Source organism: Callithrix jacchus, chromosome 6, assembly GCF_049354715.1.
Source record: "Callithrix jacchus isolate 240 chromosome 6, calJac240_pri, whole genome shotgun sequence".
Taxonomy (NCBI): domain Eukaryota; kingdom Metazoa; phylum Chordata; class Mammalia; order Primates; family Cebidae; genus Callithrix; species Callithrix jacchus.
This window is the reverse complement of record NC_133507.1, coordinates 39,028,463-39,048,529: the sequence shown is the minus strand read 5'-3', so window position 1 is coordinate 39,048,529 and position 20,067 is coordinate 39,028,463. Positions and strand designations below refer to the sequence as shown.

At 34.9% G+C, this 20,067-nt stretch overlaps 1 protein-coding gene across 5 annotated transcripts in view; it reads left to right on the top strand.

Annotated features, from left to right (window-relative positions):
- The window catches only part of PMS1 (PMS1 homolog 1, mismatch repair system component), a 90,815-nt gene that overhangs the window by 4,009 nt on the left and 66,739 nt on the right, over positions 1-20,067 (top strand). For all 5 annotated transcript variants that reach the window (XM_002749560.7, XM_035304246.3, XM_035304245.3 and 2 more), the window contains 3 exons: positions 3,528-3,679; positions 7,709-7,891; positions 17,257-17,359. In XM_002749560.7, the coding sequence (XP_002749606.3) occupies positions 3,548-3,679; positions 7,709-7,891; positions 17,257-17,359 (418 nt within the window). In that variant the 5' untranslated portion in view covers positions 3,528-3,547. The remainder of the gene's footprint in view (positions 1-3,527; positions 3,680-7,708; positions 7,892-17,256; positions 17,360-20,067) is intronic.

Sequence of the window (20,067 nt, the reverse complement as noted above, 5' to 3'; positions counted from 1 at the left end):
GATCAACAGCTAAGATTTTCTAGCTAAGGTAGAAGACTTCTTGAACCCAAGCCCCTGTGGGGTAGGGGTTAAAGGTGAAAGGATTGTTCATTAAGAGGTTTAGAGGAGCTCAATTTAGAACAAGTACCCTGGGATGTTTTTAGTATTTATATAGCAAACACTGTAATAAGTTACATATATACTACCTTATTTACTTCTCACCACAATCATGTCATATCATTATTATATCCATTTTGTAGATTAGGTGATTGTATTTTAGAGAGTTTAATTTTCTCAGTGTTATATGCCTGTTAGTGTAAGAGCTAGGATAAAACCAAAGTAGTGTGATTTTGGAACCTGCCATTTTAACCACTGCTCTATCCACCACTATTCAACAGAACTATAATGCAAGTCACATATATCATTTTAAATTTTTTAGTAGTCACATTAAACAGACTTTTTAAAAGTTAGTTTTAATAATGTGTTTTATGTAATCGAATGTATCCAAATAGGATAAAATGATTTCATCTTCTAATCAATGTAAAAAAAATAGGATTTTTATTAATATTGAGTTGGAAATTAAGCATTTATTAGCATATCTCAGTTTGGACTACCCACATTTCTAGTGCTTAGTAGCTGCATGTGGCTAAGTGGCTACCATATTGGATCGTGCAGATCTGTCCCTTAGATCGAGGTAATTTTGAAGCTTTGGAAGAGTGCAGAGGTACCTTTGCTTGTGACAGCACTAATTTGTGTGAATGTTATGATGATGCAGTAGCCTACAGTCCACTGTTTCCCTGCATGAGTGGGATGGGAAAGCCTCCCAGCCATTGAGAACAACAAAAATAACCACTGAGAGGTAGTTGTTCACAGCTACTCTCCTGAGAACTGGGTACTCCAAAAATAAATCAAATACATAGATTAATTAGAGGGTAGTTAGTATTAAAAAAGAATTCCCAGCATTCCTTTACATAATGATCTCTCATCATAATACTCTACATTTTATAAGGCCTTATCGTTTGTAGAATAACATTTTACTGTGATTCCTCACAGTAAACCAGTGAGGTGTTAGCTCCATTTTTATAGGTGATGAATTGATTTATGGAGGGATTTGAGTGATTTGCTGAGTTTATGTGTAATAAAGGTGAACCCCCAATACCTATTTTATAGGTTCTGATATGTATGTTTTTTCACTGTGCCAGTCACTTTTGCCTTGTATATAGCCAAATATACTGTATTCATGAACTGTGATCAGTTAACACTTTCAGAACCCAGTATGTCGGACTTCTTCCTGGAAATGCATTCCTTAAACTCCTATATAATTGTTATAGTGCCTGTGCTACATTTCCTTCTCAGTTACTGAATCTTTCTTTACATGTCTTTATTTGTCTTAGGCTGCCTGAGAAATAATCCTAAACCGATGACTTTCTGTTTTGTTTTTGGTGTTTTATTTATTTTATTTGCATCTAGATTCTATAGGATTAAATTATCATGGGATCTAGTCATGGAAAATAAAGGAAGTACCTTGATGTCCACCCCAACCCCCCTGCTTTTTTCCCCTAATAAAATCTTGACTCTATAGAGGAATTGCATGTTGTCAAGCTTGTGCTTATTTTTCCCGTAATCTTTTCTGAAATTAGGCAGTAAGATGCAAAAAGCCCTTTCCCTGCATGCTTTACAAATGGAATTTCCATAGGGCATTTTTGGATTTTTTTTTCATTTGTTTGAACAAAGGATTTCTAGTTACCAACAGATTTTGGATCTGCAGGTTGGAGCTATAAAGGACCTCAAATGCCAACCTAGAGATTTGAGCTTTATCTTACTGGCTTTGAGAAGCCACATGATTAACATAATGTTTTAGGCAGAATAATGTAGAGGATAGTTATCTGACATATCTGGTATAAGACTATTTCAGGTTAACAGTAATCCTAACTCTAGAGGAGCTTGGTGATTGAAACAGACATTATAGCTTATGAGAATTTATGGATGACTAATGATGTTTAAATGAGACTGTTGATAAGGCACATAATGGATTGTCATTATTCACTTCCCAAGGTCATATTATCACTTGCTCATTCTCAGCCAGCTACACTCATTATAGCACAATTGTTCTTATCATTCTTCAATTATTACTATAGTGTTTGTTTTTAAGAAATCTCTCTAGAACATGCATGTCTTGATTCCAATATTTATGAGCTTTCAGTGATCTACTATAATGAGTTTGGACCACGATGTAGTTGGCACAGACATTTAAGAAAATAGATTTGATATGAAAATCTCAAATGAGAAGTACTTGCCTTGGGTCCAGTTACTTACTTGGCTTTCAGCCTCTTAAATGGTCATAACAATAAGTATAAGTCTCAATGAAGATGATCTACATAGTACCTACTTTTTATGGTTTAGAGGTTTAAATGCAGTACCATATGTAAAGTGTTTAGCATAGTGTCTAGCATACTATATATTTAATCTAATAGTTGCTGTTTCTATTGTAATCATCATCATTTTAATTAATGGGCAGTATAGACTGGGTGGCCAAAGGTTAAGAGTCATTGAGGCGAATTAGGAAATTATATTGGGAACTAAATGTGAGAAATACTGAGAAAAAAATGGTTGGGATTTAGGAGTTGATCGGATTTGAGTTAGGGTGAATGGATTATTCCTATAGGAAAGTCATGGGTTTGAGATAGGGATTGGTTAATTATATCTTTCTGCATAAGATAAAATTACAGTTTGAGCTAGCGATTATTTCAACAGGCAGTTGGAAATACAGGGTTAGAGTTAAGTTAGAATTGGTGATAATTAGTTCTATAAAAATTCTGGAAGAAATTTTAAAAACGCAACTTCTTCCTCAAATGTTATTGTGGCCTGTTTGTTTTTAGGTCTATTGTGGATTTTTTGAACCCATTTTTTTGTCATTTTTATCCATAGGCATTTATATATATTCATATATTACGTATCAATAGAGGAATTGTTGAAGGACTTGCCTTGGCTCTGCCTCTTAACTGGATGACCTTGGACAAGTTTTCTAATTTCTTTGTGCCTCAGTAGTTTTATAAAATTGAGGTGATGATGGCACCTATTTTCAAAGGATAATAGTGAGAAATGGAAGATTTATGGCTGGGCCTGGTGGCTCATGCCTGTAATCCCAGTACTTTGGGAGGCCAAGGCAGGCGGATCACTTAAGGTCAGGAGTTCAAGACCAGACTGGCCAACAGGGCAAAACCCCATCTTTACTAAAAATGTAAAAATTAGCTGAGTATGGTGATGAGCACTTATAATCCCAGCTACTCTGGAGTCTCAGCCAGGGGCACATGAACCTGCAAGGTGAAGGTTATGGTGAGCCTGGGTGACAGCAGGACTCCATCTCAAAAAAAAAAAAAAAAAAACAAGGAAGAAATAGAAGACTTAATATTGTATGTGCTAACAGTTGAGCCTAGCATGCAGTAAGTCTTAATGAGGATGGTCTATTATTTATCATTATTATTTCCATCTGTTCTGTTGGTCGGGCATGTTTAACAATTGTTACAAGTTGCATTTTTATCTTCTAGCTTCTCTGTTAAAAGTGAAAATGAAACAGTTGCCTGCGGCAACAGTTCGACTCCTTTCAAGTTCTCAGATTATCACTTCAGTGGTCAGTGTTGTAAAAGAGCTCATTGAAAACTCCTTGGATGCTGGCGCCACAAGCATAGATGTTAAACTGGTAAGTGTCCTTGAGAAGCCAAATACCATTAAGACAAAGAAAAGGGGCTGGACAGATGTTTTCTCCTTTAACTGTTACCTTTATTTTATTTCTTTACACCAGTAAATTATTCGTAGGATATTGGACCCTTTGTCTTAAAAGTAAATCCTTAAAAATAAATTTTAATTTAGATTAACATTATAGTAACACTAAAGGAAATACGTTATGAAAGAAGACATGTTCTTTAGGAATCCGTCACCTAAACCATCTAATGTTTGTATTTTCTACATAGATATGTCCTTGGTTATTTATATTTTCTTGTTTTAGTTATTTTCTTTTGCATTTTATTTCTTCCATCTAATCAAATTTCAAACCATTTCCCTTGTTACTTTTTTCACATTTAAAAATATAAGTGCTATATATTAAATCATTTGGGTAAATATGACCTACATCACTCATGATTTATTGCAATTTGTTTGCATGTCTAGTTCCTCTGTTCTAATTGCTAACACACAGAGGTATGTTTTATTTATTTTTGTGTCCTCTATACCTGGCTAGTACCTAGTACATAGTAGGAAGGTAAATAAATTCGTTGGATTGAATATAAGAACACATTTTTTAAAATCTCCTAATTATCAGATATTTATGCTGCTTCTGGTTTTATAGAACTAGAAACAATGCTGATAGAGATACATTTGTAAGAAAGGGACCTAACTTTTTGTTATCTACTAGGTAAGATTCTATGACATGGACATACTATATATATTTTGTGTAAAAATAAAATCCCAGTCACTTTTTATAAAACTCTGTGACTTATCTGCTACTATACCCATTTTATTTGTTATTGTTATTATTTTTTAAATTTTTTGAGACGGAGTCTTGCTCTGTCACCCAGGCTGGAGTGCGGTGGCTCGATCTTGGCTCCCTGCAATCTCCCTCCCCAGTTCAAGCAGTTCTCCTGTCTCAGCTTCCCAAGTAGCTGGGATTACAGGTACGTGCCAGCATATCTGGCCAATTTTTATATTTTTAGTAGAGATGGGGTTTCACCAGGTTGGCCAGGCTGGTCTCGAACTTTTGACTTCAGGTGATCCGCCCGCCCGCCTCAGCCTCCCAAAGAGCTGGGATTATAGGCATGAGCCACTGTGCCCAGCCATACTATACCCATTTTACAAATAATGTTCTGAGAAGTTTCCCAAAGTCACATAATTAGTAAGTAGTAGAGCCGAGACTGGAATCCAGGTCTTTCTCGCTCTGAAACCCATTCTAGGTTTTCTCTCTGTGCCAGTGGTTCTCACGATGTTTGGGTGCATCAGAATTACTTAGGATGTTTGCTAAAACCATTACTGAGCCTTACTCATAGAACTTCATAGTCTGGGTGGGGCCTGAGAATTTGCATTCTAGTAAATTTCTAGTTGACGCTGATGCTGGTGGGTTTTGGAACACACTTTGAGAATCCTTCTATGTCAAACTTCTGTTCTGTTTTTAATACACTCTAAGCTTTATAAATGTGAAAAAAGTACATTAAATCAAATCCAAAGAACGACAATTTGTTTTTGTTAGGTATTTCATATAGTCAGTTCAGTCTGATTGGAGTACCATTGATAATAATTAAGTAGGATTAGATAGTTATAGCTGACAGAGCTGTGGCAGGCAAACCTCTTTTTCTTAAACATTTCTGGAAGGAAAACTGGTTTTTAAAATAGTGTTACAAAGCCAACAGAAGTCCTCTATAAAACTAGGTTAAATATTTTAATCTGGCTGTAAATTATAGTCTCTTGACATTAAAACAGTATTTGCTTTGTAGAATTTTAAGATACACACCTTAAATATGTGGCTCTTCATAATAAGACTTGTTTTATTGTGGTTTTATGCTATAATAGCTGTCCTGACTAGGTATGTTTTCATATTTAGTTAATTAAATGTGATGATACTATTTTAAACATCTAAACAAATCTTTATATTCTTATTACGGGGTTTCGAAACCATGTTGGCCAGGCTGGTCTCAAACTACTGGCCTGAAGTGATCTGTCCATCTCAGCCTCCTAAAGTGCTGGGACTACAGGCATGAGCCACCATACCCGGCCTGATTTTTTTTTTTTTTTAAATAAAAAAGACAGACTGTTCCCAGAATGTAAACTTAACTTTATTTAGAGTCAGTCTCACTGTTCCCCAGGCTGAAGTGCAGTGGTGCATTCTCAGCTCACTGCAACCTCTGTCTCCCAGGCTTAAGTGATTCTCCTGCCTTGGCCTCCTGAATAGCTGGGATTACAGGTGTGTGCCACCTTGCCCAGCTAATTTCTTGTATTTTTAGTAGAGACTGAGGTTTCACCATGTTGACCAGGCTGGTCTCAAACTCCTGACCTCAAATGATCTGCCTGCCTGGGCCTTTAAAGTGCTGCAATTACAGGTGTGATTAAGTTGCACTCAGCAAAACTTAATTTTAGATTGAGAGAGGTGCGAGGAACAAAATCTTAGGTGTCTCCCTCCAATGCTTTGTATATCTAATTTATCTAAAAATTGCTGATATATACAGTATTATATCATTTTAGGTTATTAGAAAGACATAATATTATTTTAAATACCAGAGTCATTATAATTATAGAAAGATTTTTTCCCCCCTTTATAAGTTGCATCTATGGTCATACACATAGGACTTTGTGGAGTAGAGTCAGGCTTATTATGGAAGTTGGCTACCAGATTTAGACTATGGTGTTCATACAAATGAACAACATGGGAATTTAAATTTTGTTTTTGTTATGTATGCATATTTTTAGTATTAGAGTATAAAACTGTGAATTGAGATTTTGAAAAAATTTTCTTTGCCTGATGTGATGGCTCACACCTGTAATTCCAGCATTTTGGGAAGCTGAAACAGGAGGATTGATTGAAGCCAGGAGTTTGAGATCAGCCTGGACAACAAAGTGAGACCGCATCTGTACAAAAATTAAAATAAAAATAGCTAGGGACTATGGCGTGCACCTGTAGTCCCAAGCACCTCAGAAGGCTGAGGTAGGAGGATCACTGAGCCCAGGCGTTCAAGGCTGCAGTGAGCTATCATCATGCCACTGTACTATAGCCTGAGTGACAAAGTATCTAAAAAAAATCTTGACTTTTTTTCAGATTAAAGAACTCACTGGTTGCCAAATCAGAGGTGTTATCTCAGCAGTTTCCTGTTGAATGGCTATAGATTTTTATGTGAGCAATAAGGGAGAAAGTATTAAAAATCAGGTTGATTCCTGCCATAGAAAAAAGCAAAATGAGTAAACAAAAAAAACAAAATAAATAAATAAAAATCAAGTTGAATAATGATACTTGCTAGGTTCTTCCTGACTTTGTTGCTGTGTTACTTTGTTGCTGATGGACTTCTGTTCTGTTTTGTTTTGTTTGGGGGCCAAATATATAAAAGGTATATGTAATTCAGAATAATTTTTTTAATCAAGTTTAAACAAAGTATGGTATATTATAAATACCCATGATAATGAAACAGTGAAAAGAAACCTTAAAGATCAGCCTAACCTTATTCTACAGTTGAATTGAGTCCAGAGAAAATAAGGGAGTTGCCCATTGCACCATAACTAGAAATTAGTAGAGCTAAAGAATTTAAGCTCTTGGCCCAGCGCAGTGGCTCACTCTTGCAATCCCAGCCCTTTGGGAGACCAAGGCAGGCAGATCACCTGAGATCAAGAGTTCGAGATCAACCTGACCAACATGGAGAAGCCCCGTTTCTACTACAAATACAAAAATTGGCAGGGCATGGTGGCACATGCCCGTAATCCCAGCTACTTGGGAGGCAGAGGCAGGAGAATTGCTTAAACCCAGGAGGTGGAGGTTGCGGTGAGCTGAGATCATGCCTTTGCACTCCAGCCTGGGCAACAAAAGTGAGACTATCTCAAAAAAAAAAAAAAAAAAAATTTAAACTCTTATTTCTATAATGTTACGTTTCCATAAAAGTAAATCAAAATGTCAAAATTCCTTCACTTGTGTTTCTTTCTGAGTGTGATAACAGTTTAATATTTTTATATACTAAAACTGTTTGTTGACATTTTATAGGAGAACTATGGATTTGATAAAATTGAGGTTCGAGATAACGGGGAGGGTATCAAGGCTGCTGATGCACCTGTGATGGCAATGAAGTACTATACCTCAAAAATAAATAGTCATGAAGATCTTGAAAATTTAACAACTTATGGTTTTCGTGGAGAAGCCTTGGGGTCAATTTGTTGTGTAGCTGAGGTAAGGTAATTATATTGGTTATTTAGCAATTTCATAATCACTGAATGTTACAATTGAAACTAACCCAGTATTTGGTGAAGTCTGGTTTTAAATATTTTTATTATGGCAAAATATGCATAACATAAAATTGATTATTTTAACTATTTTAATGCTGTGCAATTCAGTGGCAATGGCGTTATCTGCATTCACATTGTTGTGTCTCTATCACCATTATTCATCTCCACAACCTTTTCATTATCCCACACTCTGTACCCATTAAACAATAATGCCCTTTCCCCCATCCCCTAGTATTCACCGTTCTACTTTCTGTCTCTATGAATTAGACTATTTTAGGTATCTCATGTAAATGGACTCATAAATTATTTGTTCTTTTGTATCTGGCCTATTTCTCTTATAAGGTGTTCAGGGTTCATCCATGTAGTAACATGTATCAGAATTTCCTTCCTTTTTAAGGCTGAATAATATTCCATTGTGTGCATATACCACATTTTGTTTATCTGTTCATCCACTGGTGGACACTTGGATTACTTCCACCCACCTTTGGATTATTGTGAATAATGTTGCTGTGAACATTGGTGTATAAATATCTGTTTGAGTCCCTGCTTTTACTTCTTTTGAGTATATACCCAGAAGTAGACTTGCTATATCATATCATAACTGCTTAAAATTTTTTGAGGAGCAGCAAAGTGTGTTTTGCATTTGAAAATTAAACAGATATTTAACTGTAGCACTTCTCAGAGCCTTTACTATATTCAAGCACCTTGTAAATCTCTAAGGTTGGTGGTCTATATAGGTACATTTTCCTATACCTACTTGACCATGAAATTCTTTTATTGACAAAGCATATCATTTTTGTTTGTTTGCTTGCTTGTTCTGTTGACTACACTTTGGAAATGCCACTCTAATCAGTACATTTAGTGAGATTATGCTCTAGATATGTGAATTGATTTGGTCTAAACCATAGCTAGTTAAGGGCAGATTAGAACTTTACCCTTCTGACCATGGGTTAGGTGCTCAGTGTCTATAAACTCCTGAGTTTAGTGCTTGGCACAGTCAGTTCCATAGTACCAATTATACTATACTGTCTCTGCCCCAGATTTTATAACTAGTTTGTGGCAAAGCCCATCTAGAACCTTGATCTTTTCATTTCTTTGTATTTCAGTTGTGTTTGATTACATGACTCCGTACTACTTTTTTTGTACTATACTATTACTCTGGGTGTTGGGCTCTTTTATTGTGTGACAGTATCTATGTGCCAGTGAGTGATAGGATGATTGTAAGGGTCTCTTGAGCTATTGAAATTTGCCCAGTAGCCATGTAATTCTTCATTTGTGCTTAGGCTGGCAGACCCTATTTAGGCAAGAATGTTCCAGTACAGTGAAATGATAGGACTTCATACCTGTTGTTCTGAAAAAGTGGCACAGTCGTGAGATATTGTTGCTATCTCCTCTTCTGGTCTTTGGACATCTGTTTAGTAGTCCATTCTTCCCAGGAGTGACATAGTCTCTAGGTTCATTGTGGCCTTCCCTTAGCCCTTCTTCCTTTGAAGTGCTGGCATAGTATAGTGTAGGTTTTCTCCATTTTTTTGTGGATAGGATTCCAGCTCAGTACAGATTCTCCTTGACTTATGAAGGAATTACATTCCTGATGAAACCTTTGTAAGTTGAAAATATTATAAATCAAAATGCATTTAATGTGCTTAATTTCTTGAGCATATCACAGCTCAGCCTAGCCTACTTTTAACATGCTCAAAACACTTACCTTGGCCTAATTTACTTACCTGGCTAACACTTACCTGGGCAAAATTATCTGACAACATAGTATACTGGAGAGGATCTGTTGTTTATCCTCATCATCACACGGCTGACTGGGAGCTAGTGGCTCACTGCCTCAGCATTGCTATTGTATCCACCACTTTTTACTCGATGCATATCACTTCCATAGCACTGCAAAGTCAAAAAAATCCTGTGTAAGTAGCACCGTTGTTAAATTGGTGACCATCTGTATTCAGTTTTTTACTTTTGCACTTTTTTGGCTGTATAACATGATGTCCTAAGTAGGCCAGAAAATTTGCAAAGGAGATAAGTTTAAGTGGGAGATTTTGCTGTTAAGAGCAAGGAGGACTAGGGGCCCTTGTTTACTAGAATTCAGATGTTTAGACATCATTAAAGGGAAATTATCATGTGTACTCTTAAAACCTCTATTCAAAATGTAGCACTCTGTGTACCTCTCTATTTTCCTCAGCACTTGCTTTAGAGTTCACTGAGCCTCCAAATAAATAGATTTTGGGGAATAGTGACTAGAAGGTTCAACTGGGCATTGTCCATTTTTCTCCCGAAGACTATAAATGGGAATCTACAACCCTGGATCTTGTACAAAGAGTTTGTTTTTAAGATGGAATGGTGTTTGCACCTGGGAACCTCTGAGTCTCCATGCTGTTTAGCTGTTAGTGGTTGCTTTAGAAGTCATCTTTTTGTCTGTTTAGAACATGAGTATTTGATTTTTTTTTTTCAGCTGTTGTTCAAACTTGGCAGATAGGCTTTAAGCTTTATTTGGTAGATTATTATCAAAAAATAATTTGATATTTCTGTATTTTCTGCAAGATATATGTATATAAAACCCTTCAGAGCCGAAATTGGTCATAATTAGCTTTGCCTGCTAGATGGCAGCACTATACTTGGTTTTTAGAAATATGTTTTACAAGAGCCATGTGATTTATTCAAATCTTCACTGTAGTTCTGAGTTTAGATGGCAATTTTGTAAGTCTTTGTCCATTGGTCACTTTCTATCTTGTTTCCTTATTTGGTTACTTAAACCCACTTCATAGGCAAGTTTATCATTTTGTCAGTCTTATTTTTAAGCACTCAAGTGGCCTTGAGTATAAATAAAATAATTTTTCTCATCAGAATTACAAAACAGTTGTCAGAGTATCACAATATTAGAAAACTATAAGGTTTTCAAAAAATGTTTGCAATGCCAAGCATTTGTTTATCTTAGAAAATACTAACAGTATTTTATGGAGTTTCCTTTCTTACAGGTCTTTGGGAAAATCGTATATAGATGTGTGTTATGTATGCGTGCGTATACACACACAGACACTAACAACACAATGAATTTTTACGTATATATACTCCTGATCAAGATTTAGACCATTATCAGAACCCAAGAAGGTTCCCTCATACCCACTCCCAGTCAGTACTCCTCAGAGGTAACTGCTACTCTGACCTCTGTCAACACAGATTACTTCTGTATGTTCTTGAACTTGATATAAATGAAATCTTACAGTATGTATTATTTTGTCACAAGAGTTTTTGATGATGATTTAGGTTTGGTTATACGGGCAACCTAAAGGAAATACAGAGCTAGCTGGAAGGAACTCTGATAGTAGTAGGGGCTCTAGTACACCATTAGATTCCCCCACTTCAGGACTGAGCAGTCAGCCCCCAGCTGCCACAAGTGTTAGTGACTCACACCTCGGTCTCCCTCTGGAGCCTTCCCTTTCTGCAGCTGAAGAGAACTGCCTTACACCTGCATCCAATGACTGGTTGAGGCCTTATAAAGGTCCCAGTTTAGGACAACGTTGTCCTATGCCCACTGGTGATCATCCCAGAGAACCTGCCAATAAGTTGCCTGCTCACTAATCTCCATCTCAGAATCAGCTTCATGGATTAGCCAGCCTACAATGTAGGTCTTCTGTGCTTCAGTCTCTTCATAGTACTCATGAGAAAACTGAGATCTTGTGAAGCCAAATGCTAAGTCTTCTTACCTCAACTTTAAAACTCCATCTCTAATAAGTAATGTTCATTGTTTACTCCATGCAGGGTGCTGCGCTAGGTAGTTGATTTCAGAGGATTTGTACACAGTGAAATATGAAATTTGTAACCTATTCAGGGATACATAGTGTGTTCAAGGCAAAATCCAGAATTCAGTTCTAATTTCATGCCTTTTATTAGTGAGTTTTCCGCGGTAGGTTATATTACCTCCTTACTAGCATGATTACAAATGAATTTATAAAGTTTAAAAATACTTCCATATTAAATATTAAATTATTTACAAATTTACCCAGGCTTGCAGTGGTAAGTTCAATAGCTAAGTTGTTAGGAGTAGGTGAGTTGAAACTTATATGGGAGGACTATGAATAGTATTTCAGAAAAACAGAAAATCTTATATGTTTGTTGAAGTCAGTTACATTTAAAAATAAATTTTTTTAAGTAAGACCTATTTAATGGCTGCTTTTTTGGGGGGAAAAAAGTTCAGTTTTTAAACTGAATGAATATTCCTTAGCACTCAGAATTGAGGTTTCATATATAGAAAAAATACATTTTCATGACTGGCTTATTGTGAAACTTTTCTGATGAAAATTACAGTGAACACAATAAAAATTTGTGATTTGGTTATTTTATCTACCAAACTGATGCATATAATTTTAAAGTCATAGAGTTGTAAACCATCCCAGGCTCAGTGGATTGATACGTAATTGGGCACACTATTAAACAGCCATCTCCCATAACTCCAGTTGTTGAAATTACTTTCTCTTTATTTTTTAAATGTTGATAATTAAGAAGAAAAATTAAGTTAGACTTTTCAGCAAAATTGGCTGGAGAAATCTAAAATACATCTAATTTTATATTCTTTATTTATATACTAGAATGGTCAATTTTCCTAATTTTTCAATTATAAAATAACTTCCAACCTTAAACAGTTAAAGGAATAAACCTTTATTTTTGTTTTGTTTTCTAATTTAAAAAATTTTTTGTAGAGATAGGGTCTTACTCTGTTCAGGCTGGGCTTGAAAACCTGGCCTCAAGAGATCTTCCTGCCTCAGCCACCCAAATTGCTGGTATTACAGGCATGACCCACTGTGCCCAGCAGGCATTATTTTTATATCTACAGAGTAAACTGTTGGTGTTTAAAAATGGAATTACTGCTCTCATGATCTGTGATGAGTGTAAGTATATCAGCAACTGACACAAATTTACTGGTAATGGTTTTCTTTAAAATCTCACCAGCAAGCATAACTTCTTGAAATTGTTGACTGTAGAGTAGTAATTTTGAGATATATGTCATCTTTAATGTTTAATTACTAATACTAATTACTAAGCACAGTGACTGGGTTGAATTAGAGATAGTGAAAATCCTGTTTTGACCTTCTCATAAAAATTTTTATAAAGATTGTAGGTATTTATTATTCCTATCATAAAATACACATAAAATATTTTATTCCTTTTTAGGTTGATATTTTATATGTGTTATCAAAGAAATGTTTAAGAAACTAACAACATTTTTGAACTGGATTTTATATGGGTGCTAAATTATACTTTGCTTTTAGGAGAAATAAATAAAGAACGGATTCTGAAGTAGGAGTCATAAGCCTAATTGTAAATTCTGAGTATTTGGATAGGAGACCTGGCCAAAGGCCAAAAGTAAGGTTAAATTTTCTGAGGATCTTTTTTTTTCTTTTTTAAATCAAGTGAGGATCAAATAAAATAATACATATTTCAGTGTCGTGAATATTGTGTGCATACAGATGAAAGTTATTTCTACTTTGGACTTTTATGTGAAAAGCAGTATGCTGCTGTGTCATGTAGGTGATAAGATCATTAGACTTGCTTATTCCTTTCTGCAAACAGTATTTTACCTCAACATTCAATGTTTATGTATACTTTTCCACATTTGGGGAAAATGCTTTCTAAAATGTAATAGCCATTTATAGGTAAATGCCTTCAAATGTCACCAAATGTCTTTATTCTGTAGTATTAGTTCATTTTTTTCTCTTGTTTTTTCCTTAGAAGTATTAGTCATCCTCCGTATAAGATTTATATTTATTGATTCATTCATCCACCATTTAAATGGTTACAATGTACTGAATATTATTCTGACCATGTCAAGCTCATTATGCAGTTGACCCTTAAACGTCAACTGGTTGAGGTGCAGACCCTGCCCCCCACCACTTCATCATGCAGTCAAAAATACACATGCAACTTTTGACTCCTTTAAAACTTTACTAATAGCCTACTGTTGACCAAAAGATAACATATTTTGTATGTTACGTGTATTATATATACTATATTCTTACAATAAAGTAAGCTAGTTTTGTTATTAAGAAAATTATAAGAGAAAATATGTTTCTGTTTATTAAATAGAAGCCGTTGATTAAGTGTTCATGTTGAGTAGGCTAAGGAAAGGGTGGAAGAGGAGAGATCGGTCTTGCTGTTTCTGGTGGCAGAAAATCTGTGAGTAAGTGGACCTGCGCAGTTCAAACTTGTGTTGTTCAAGGGTCAACTGTATAATTTTATGATGAGATAATGTAGGATCTGTAGGTTTGTTTTTGTATCACATCACATTAGGTCTCCATAGCTTAGAAGAGCAGAATGAGAAGCTGAGTCAGTCTGTTTTGAAGATGGAAGTTGAGACTCACTTATTTGTGGGCCTACATGTTATAAAAGGATCAGGGGAAGCCCCTAGCATCATTGTGATGGTTCTAAGCTTCTAAGAATTCCTGACTCCTTTTCCACAGTGTAGGGTGGTCTCCTATATCCTTTACAGCTGTGATGGTAGAGCTTCAGTCAGAATAGGTCTGGGAAGTTTCAAAGCAGTTGAATATTTTACTTCCTAAATGCAGCTTCCTCACAGGTGATGGAACTCTGTTGAAGGGAGAAAAGCCAGGGCTAAGATCTCCCTGTTGGTAGGCTCCCCACAGTGGGTAGCTGGGAACAAGTTCTATGGTCAGAGTACTTTAATTAGTGCACAATACTTGTATATACTCACATACAGAAAAGAAAACATTTCAGCCATTCAGTCAAATGTCTGTATTTCACCTGAATCATAAAGACCTTTAGTTTTAGACTCGTATTTGTGTCAGTGTTCATCTAAAAGTTAGCCCCCCAAAAACTCAAAAGGCTTTATCATAATTAAATGTATTTTTGTCAAGAGGATTTTTACTCGAATTATCAGAATATATATTTTTTCTTTAGTTTTTATCTAAACATTGAAGAAAAACTGTTTATCTAAAGTTTAAATGCTTTTATGTAATTTTAATTTTGTAATGATACTACAATTTCTTGAAACTCAGTAAACTGGACAAGAGTCAGTTTTAATAACTGATAGTCTCTGAGGTTCTCTGAGGACTTCTAAAACTTCTTTTTTTTAAAATACCGGTTTTCTTTATTTCTTCTCTTGACATCACAAGATTCACTCTCTGTCACCATTCCTCAGTGTCTCTAGTAAGAATCACCAGTAATAGTGTGTACTGTTAGAGATGCTAATAGTGTATACTGTTGGAGATGCTCCTGATGGTGGAGTTACTGCAGGTTCAAATGCTGAATTCATTAGCTTTCTGAACCTATGCCTGGTCGAAAAAAGTTTCCTGTTCTGGACACAGGGTCATATGATGAAACGAACTCTTGAAATACAATTCCCTTTCCTTCCTCTGAGGAACACACTGTATTTCATAAGTTTATGAAATACCCTTATGTGTTTGCTTTATGATTTACTGTCTTTAGCCATGAGTTCCAAAGCATTTCCTATCTAAATAAATTTTCATAATCTATAAATTGTAATTTTACAAAATTTTAATGTTGGAAAATAGAGGGTTTTATTCATTTTAACGTAAACGTTGCATTATGAGCCCTAAGGTCTTACTTTGCTTTTTAGCACTTCAGTTTCTTCATCTAGGCTGGAATATGTTTGTTATTCACTAATATGTTTAAAGGATGAGACCTTTAATATCTTGTAAGATACTTTGAAGTGGTTGAAACAAGATCCCATGTAACCTTATAAAGTATTAGGATCATCTTCATCTTATCACCCTCCCCTTAAAGATGATATGTGTAATCATTTATTCAGGACCATCTAGAAGCCACTGGCAGGGTTAGTACTGGAACTCAGAGTTCTAGGGCTGCCTTTGCTCAGTGACACCAACTTTAGGTCAGGTGGCTAGTTCTTTGGAGAAGAGAAATAGAATTCAGTTAACCTTGGCATTTTGGAAAAGCAGTTGGTTAAATGTAGAATTGTTTTTAAAGGAATAATTATAGAATAATTAAACAGAAAAGAAAATCTCTGGCAGTTTCTGTCCTCTAAATTACACAGCTTTTGAACCATGTAATATATTTTGGAAGAAGTAGATCCCTTAAGAGTACTCAGAAACTCATAGTTTTTCATTTCTGCTTTTTTGGGGAATAGTATCACAGTAATAGCAGCTTGACATAGTGCCCCATAAAAGTTGTATAGACTTTATTTTCAGAGAGAATCTAATGTCCTCCGCTAGTACTGTGAGCTAGAGAAGCTGTTTCTTTTTTGTTGCTCTGATATTCCCTGCATGGTACCAACATGTTCCACAGAGCTGTAGGCCCTACAATAAATCTGCTTGGTTAGGGCAGGGTAACAGAACCATCAAGTGTAGACCCACCTGGATTCAGATGAGTTCTAGCAGTGGGGTTGGATCCTTATGGTGTCTAAATTATATAGAATTACTTTAGAATATTCAGCTCTGCATATAATGATGGCCAAGGAATATTACTCCCAATTTTGGGTCATCATTGCTCACCAGGTGTGTGAGGAGGCTACCTACTTCCCAGTGCTTTCCTTGCCAGCATCCCCACTCACCACTTTGTTTCTTTCTGACAAAGGTATATTTTATTATTGTTATACTTCCATACCTATCTCATGAGGTAAGTAAATAGCTGAGGATGAACCTAGCTTAAAAGAGGGCAGACACTTTAAAATTTATATTTCTATGACTAACATCTGAGGAAATACTTGCATGCCAAATGAAATGTCTTCTTAACATATGCTTACATGTTTTAAAGATTTTTAGTTAATAAAAAATTTACACTTAATAAGTTTAAAGCTCAGGTTTAAGAAAAAATATCCAAAACTATATGTATAATTTAAATTTTATTTTATTTTTTGGACCATAAACTTGAAATACAGAAGTCCAGTTTTACACATAATACAGAAGAGGGGAAGGAATGATCACTTTACCAAATAATTATTCACTTACCAACAAATTTATAGAAATAGTTTGTTAAAAAGCAAGTTCCCTTAATACAGTTGAAGTACTTGCTTTTACAGACATAATACATATAATACAAATAGGCATTTCAGGTATACTTGTTTGTGTACGAGTATTTTAATAAAGTGAAATACTCAAAACAGTAATTTGCGACATAAAAAGTATAAGCTGGCCTATTGCTTATTGGTGTAACTCTAAGGAGTATTACAAAAGAACTAGTCACAAATGTTTATTAGGTGAAATACAATATTGAGTAAATATATTATGCAATAATTATTTCAAATCTACTTTGATAATGAATCCATCGCAATATCAAAAGTGTTAGTTTTATTAGATGGTTTTTTCTCTCCAGGTTTTAATTACAACAAGGACGGCTGCTGATAATTTTAGCACCCAGTATGTTTTAGATGGCAGTGGCCACATACTTTCTCAGAAACCTTCACATCTTGGTCAAGGTAAGAGAGTAGCTTTGTATATAAACATTCTTTACCTTTTCTGTCTTAATAGTTTGTTTAAAAAAAAAAGTAACTCCTTGAGTACAAACGTATTGCTTTGGGCTTGGTCTTGACAAAGGCTAGTAACTTCCAAGTAAACATTCAGCCGTTAGCCACCAATTTCTGAAATATTTAGAATTGTTCTCAAAAGGAACTGTATAAGAGACTGGACACCTCCATGGACTAGTTACTCTTCTTTAAAAACTAAGAGTATTTATTTTACTAGTGCTGGATCACCAGTGTCATCCTTATATATGAAGGTTAATATTTTATTGAAACATATAAAACATAATGGATTTGGTAATAATGGTACTAAGCCATACCCCCAAGATATGATTAAATAGACAATTTAAAATACATTTGTTTATTTATGGAAAACTTCAAACATATGCCTAAGAAGTTATAGGACTTACCACTCAGTTTCAGTAACTTATCAACTCATTGCTACAGTTCTTTTGTGTAATACCCTCACCCATTTCTTCCTTTTTTGTATTTTGAAGCAAATACATGTATTAATTATTGTTTCTACTTGTAATGTAGTTATATAGTGTTTTATATACTTTTATGTAATGTTATTACATTTTAATATCTTACATTTTCTTTTTTTTGCGTGGCATTTTTTTTCTATACACTTGGTTCTCACAGTGTATTTTCATTTTTTATTTTTTATTTTTTTTCCTGAGACAGGGTCTTACTCTGTCACACAAGCTGGACTGCAGTGGCATCATCTTAGTTCATTGCAATCTCTGCCCCACAGACGCAAGTGATCCTCCCACCTGAGCCTCCTAAGTAGCTGGGACTACAGGTGCACACCACCACCAAATTTTTGTGCTTTTAGTAGAGACAGGGTTTTGCTGTTTTGCCCAGGCTGGTCTCAAACTCCTGAGCCCAAGCGATCCACCTGCCTTGGCCTCTCAGAGTGCTGAGATTACGGATGTGAGCCACCACATTTAGCTGATATCTTATGTTTTTAAGTTTCTCTGAAAACTATTTACTTATAAGGATAAAAAAGATCTCTTTAGGCTTGAGTTTCACATGTATCCTTTAATCTTTTTCTAATAATGTCTAGTAATGGGATGATTAAGAGACTCTTAAAGTTATTACTTCTTTAGAGTCATATTCAAAATAGTTATTAGATCTGAAAAGGGACTTGTGGGTTTTGTTGTTGTTTATACTGTATAGTTTCTGTGGTTTCTTCCTTCACTTTTAATGTCAAATTATTGAATTTGTTTTTTTAAAATGAATTCTGTCTTCATTTCATATATAAAATATAAATTTCTTACATTTTAATACTGGTACCAAATTCTTTCACTCTTTCTCTTATTTTGTAAATCCTTAGCTTAATTACGGATTACTTTTGCCCATTAGAATTGATATTTTTGTTCCACGTAAAGAAAAGAGTTAACAGAAACTCCTAAGACAAAGCACTTTTTTTCTCATTTATTCATTTAATGAAAATGAGCTCAAGTCTAACAGCTATTTTATTTGACATAGACTAGTACAAATATTACATATATTTTAAAAATAATAGATTATAATTATTTTATTATATATCAAAGGTTAGGACAGAGAGAAGGCATTTTTAAAATATGGTTCCTATCTAGAAATACTCTGACCCCAGCTCTTACGAGTTCAAATTAGGAAACCATGAGGAAATATTTGAGTGGCTATCTAGTAGAGTACTTTGAAGTAATCTAGTCGCCTTATAAAACTTAAAAGAATTTATTTTTATCTTAGTAGTAACCGGTCTAATCTGGATGGCCAATGGCTTTGCATTACTCATACTTGTCATGCTTTTCTTTATTCATCTCCATGGGAACTATGAAATAACAATCCTTAGATATGGAATCCATCTGATCTTTGCCCTTTTGCTGTTGATTTTCCTTTTCCTGCTGACCTCAGTCTTCTACCTTAGATAAGTGAGGTATGCATATTAAGGAATATCTGTTGTCAATAAATGAACTTTATTTTCTTCAGTGTATTTCTTTTATCTCAAGAAACAAGACTAAATACTTAGAAGGTCAGTAGTTACAAAACTACTAATTGCTTTTCATAACTCAGTTTTTTTACCTAATTATAGTTGATTGGTTAGGAAAACAGCAGAAAATCAAAGTTTTAATTTTAAGTGGTTCTAGATGGACATTATATGTATCTACAAACACTTTCAAAAGCCTTTTATATTTATATTGCCTTAGTGCTGATAGTTTTTGAGTGATTGAATCACATACTCACATTTCACCAGCTGTCATTTAGCTTCCATTTAAATATTTTCTGCATAAGATAAAATTACAGTTCAACCATCCTAATTTATACCTGTACATGTAGGGTTCTTGGACTAATTTCTGCTGTAAAGTGAACATCCCTGCTTAGCATTTACATTTCATATTATCCAATATAATGATATTTATGAGTGGCATAATTGTAGGTAAAGAAACAACTTAAAATTTTATTTAGTTATTGTAAAATTTATTACCCATTTAAACAACATATTTTATTACTATTTTGAGACAGAGTCTCACTCTGTGGCCCAGACTGGAGTGCAGTGGCGTGATCTTGACTCACTGCAACCTCCACCTCGCAGGTTCAAGCAATTCTTGTGCCTCCATCTCCCACGTAGCTGGGATTACAGGTGTGTGCCACCATGCCTGGCAAAAATTTTTTTTAGTAGA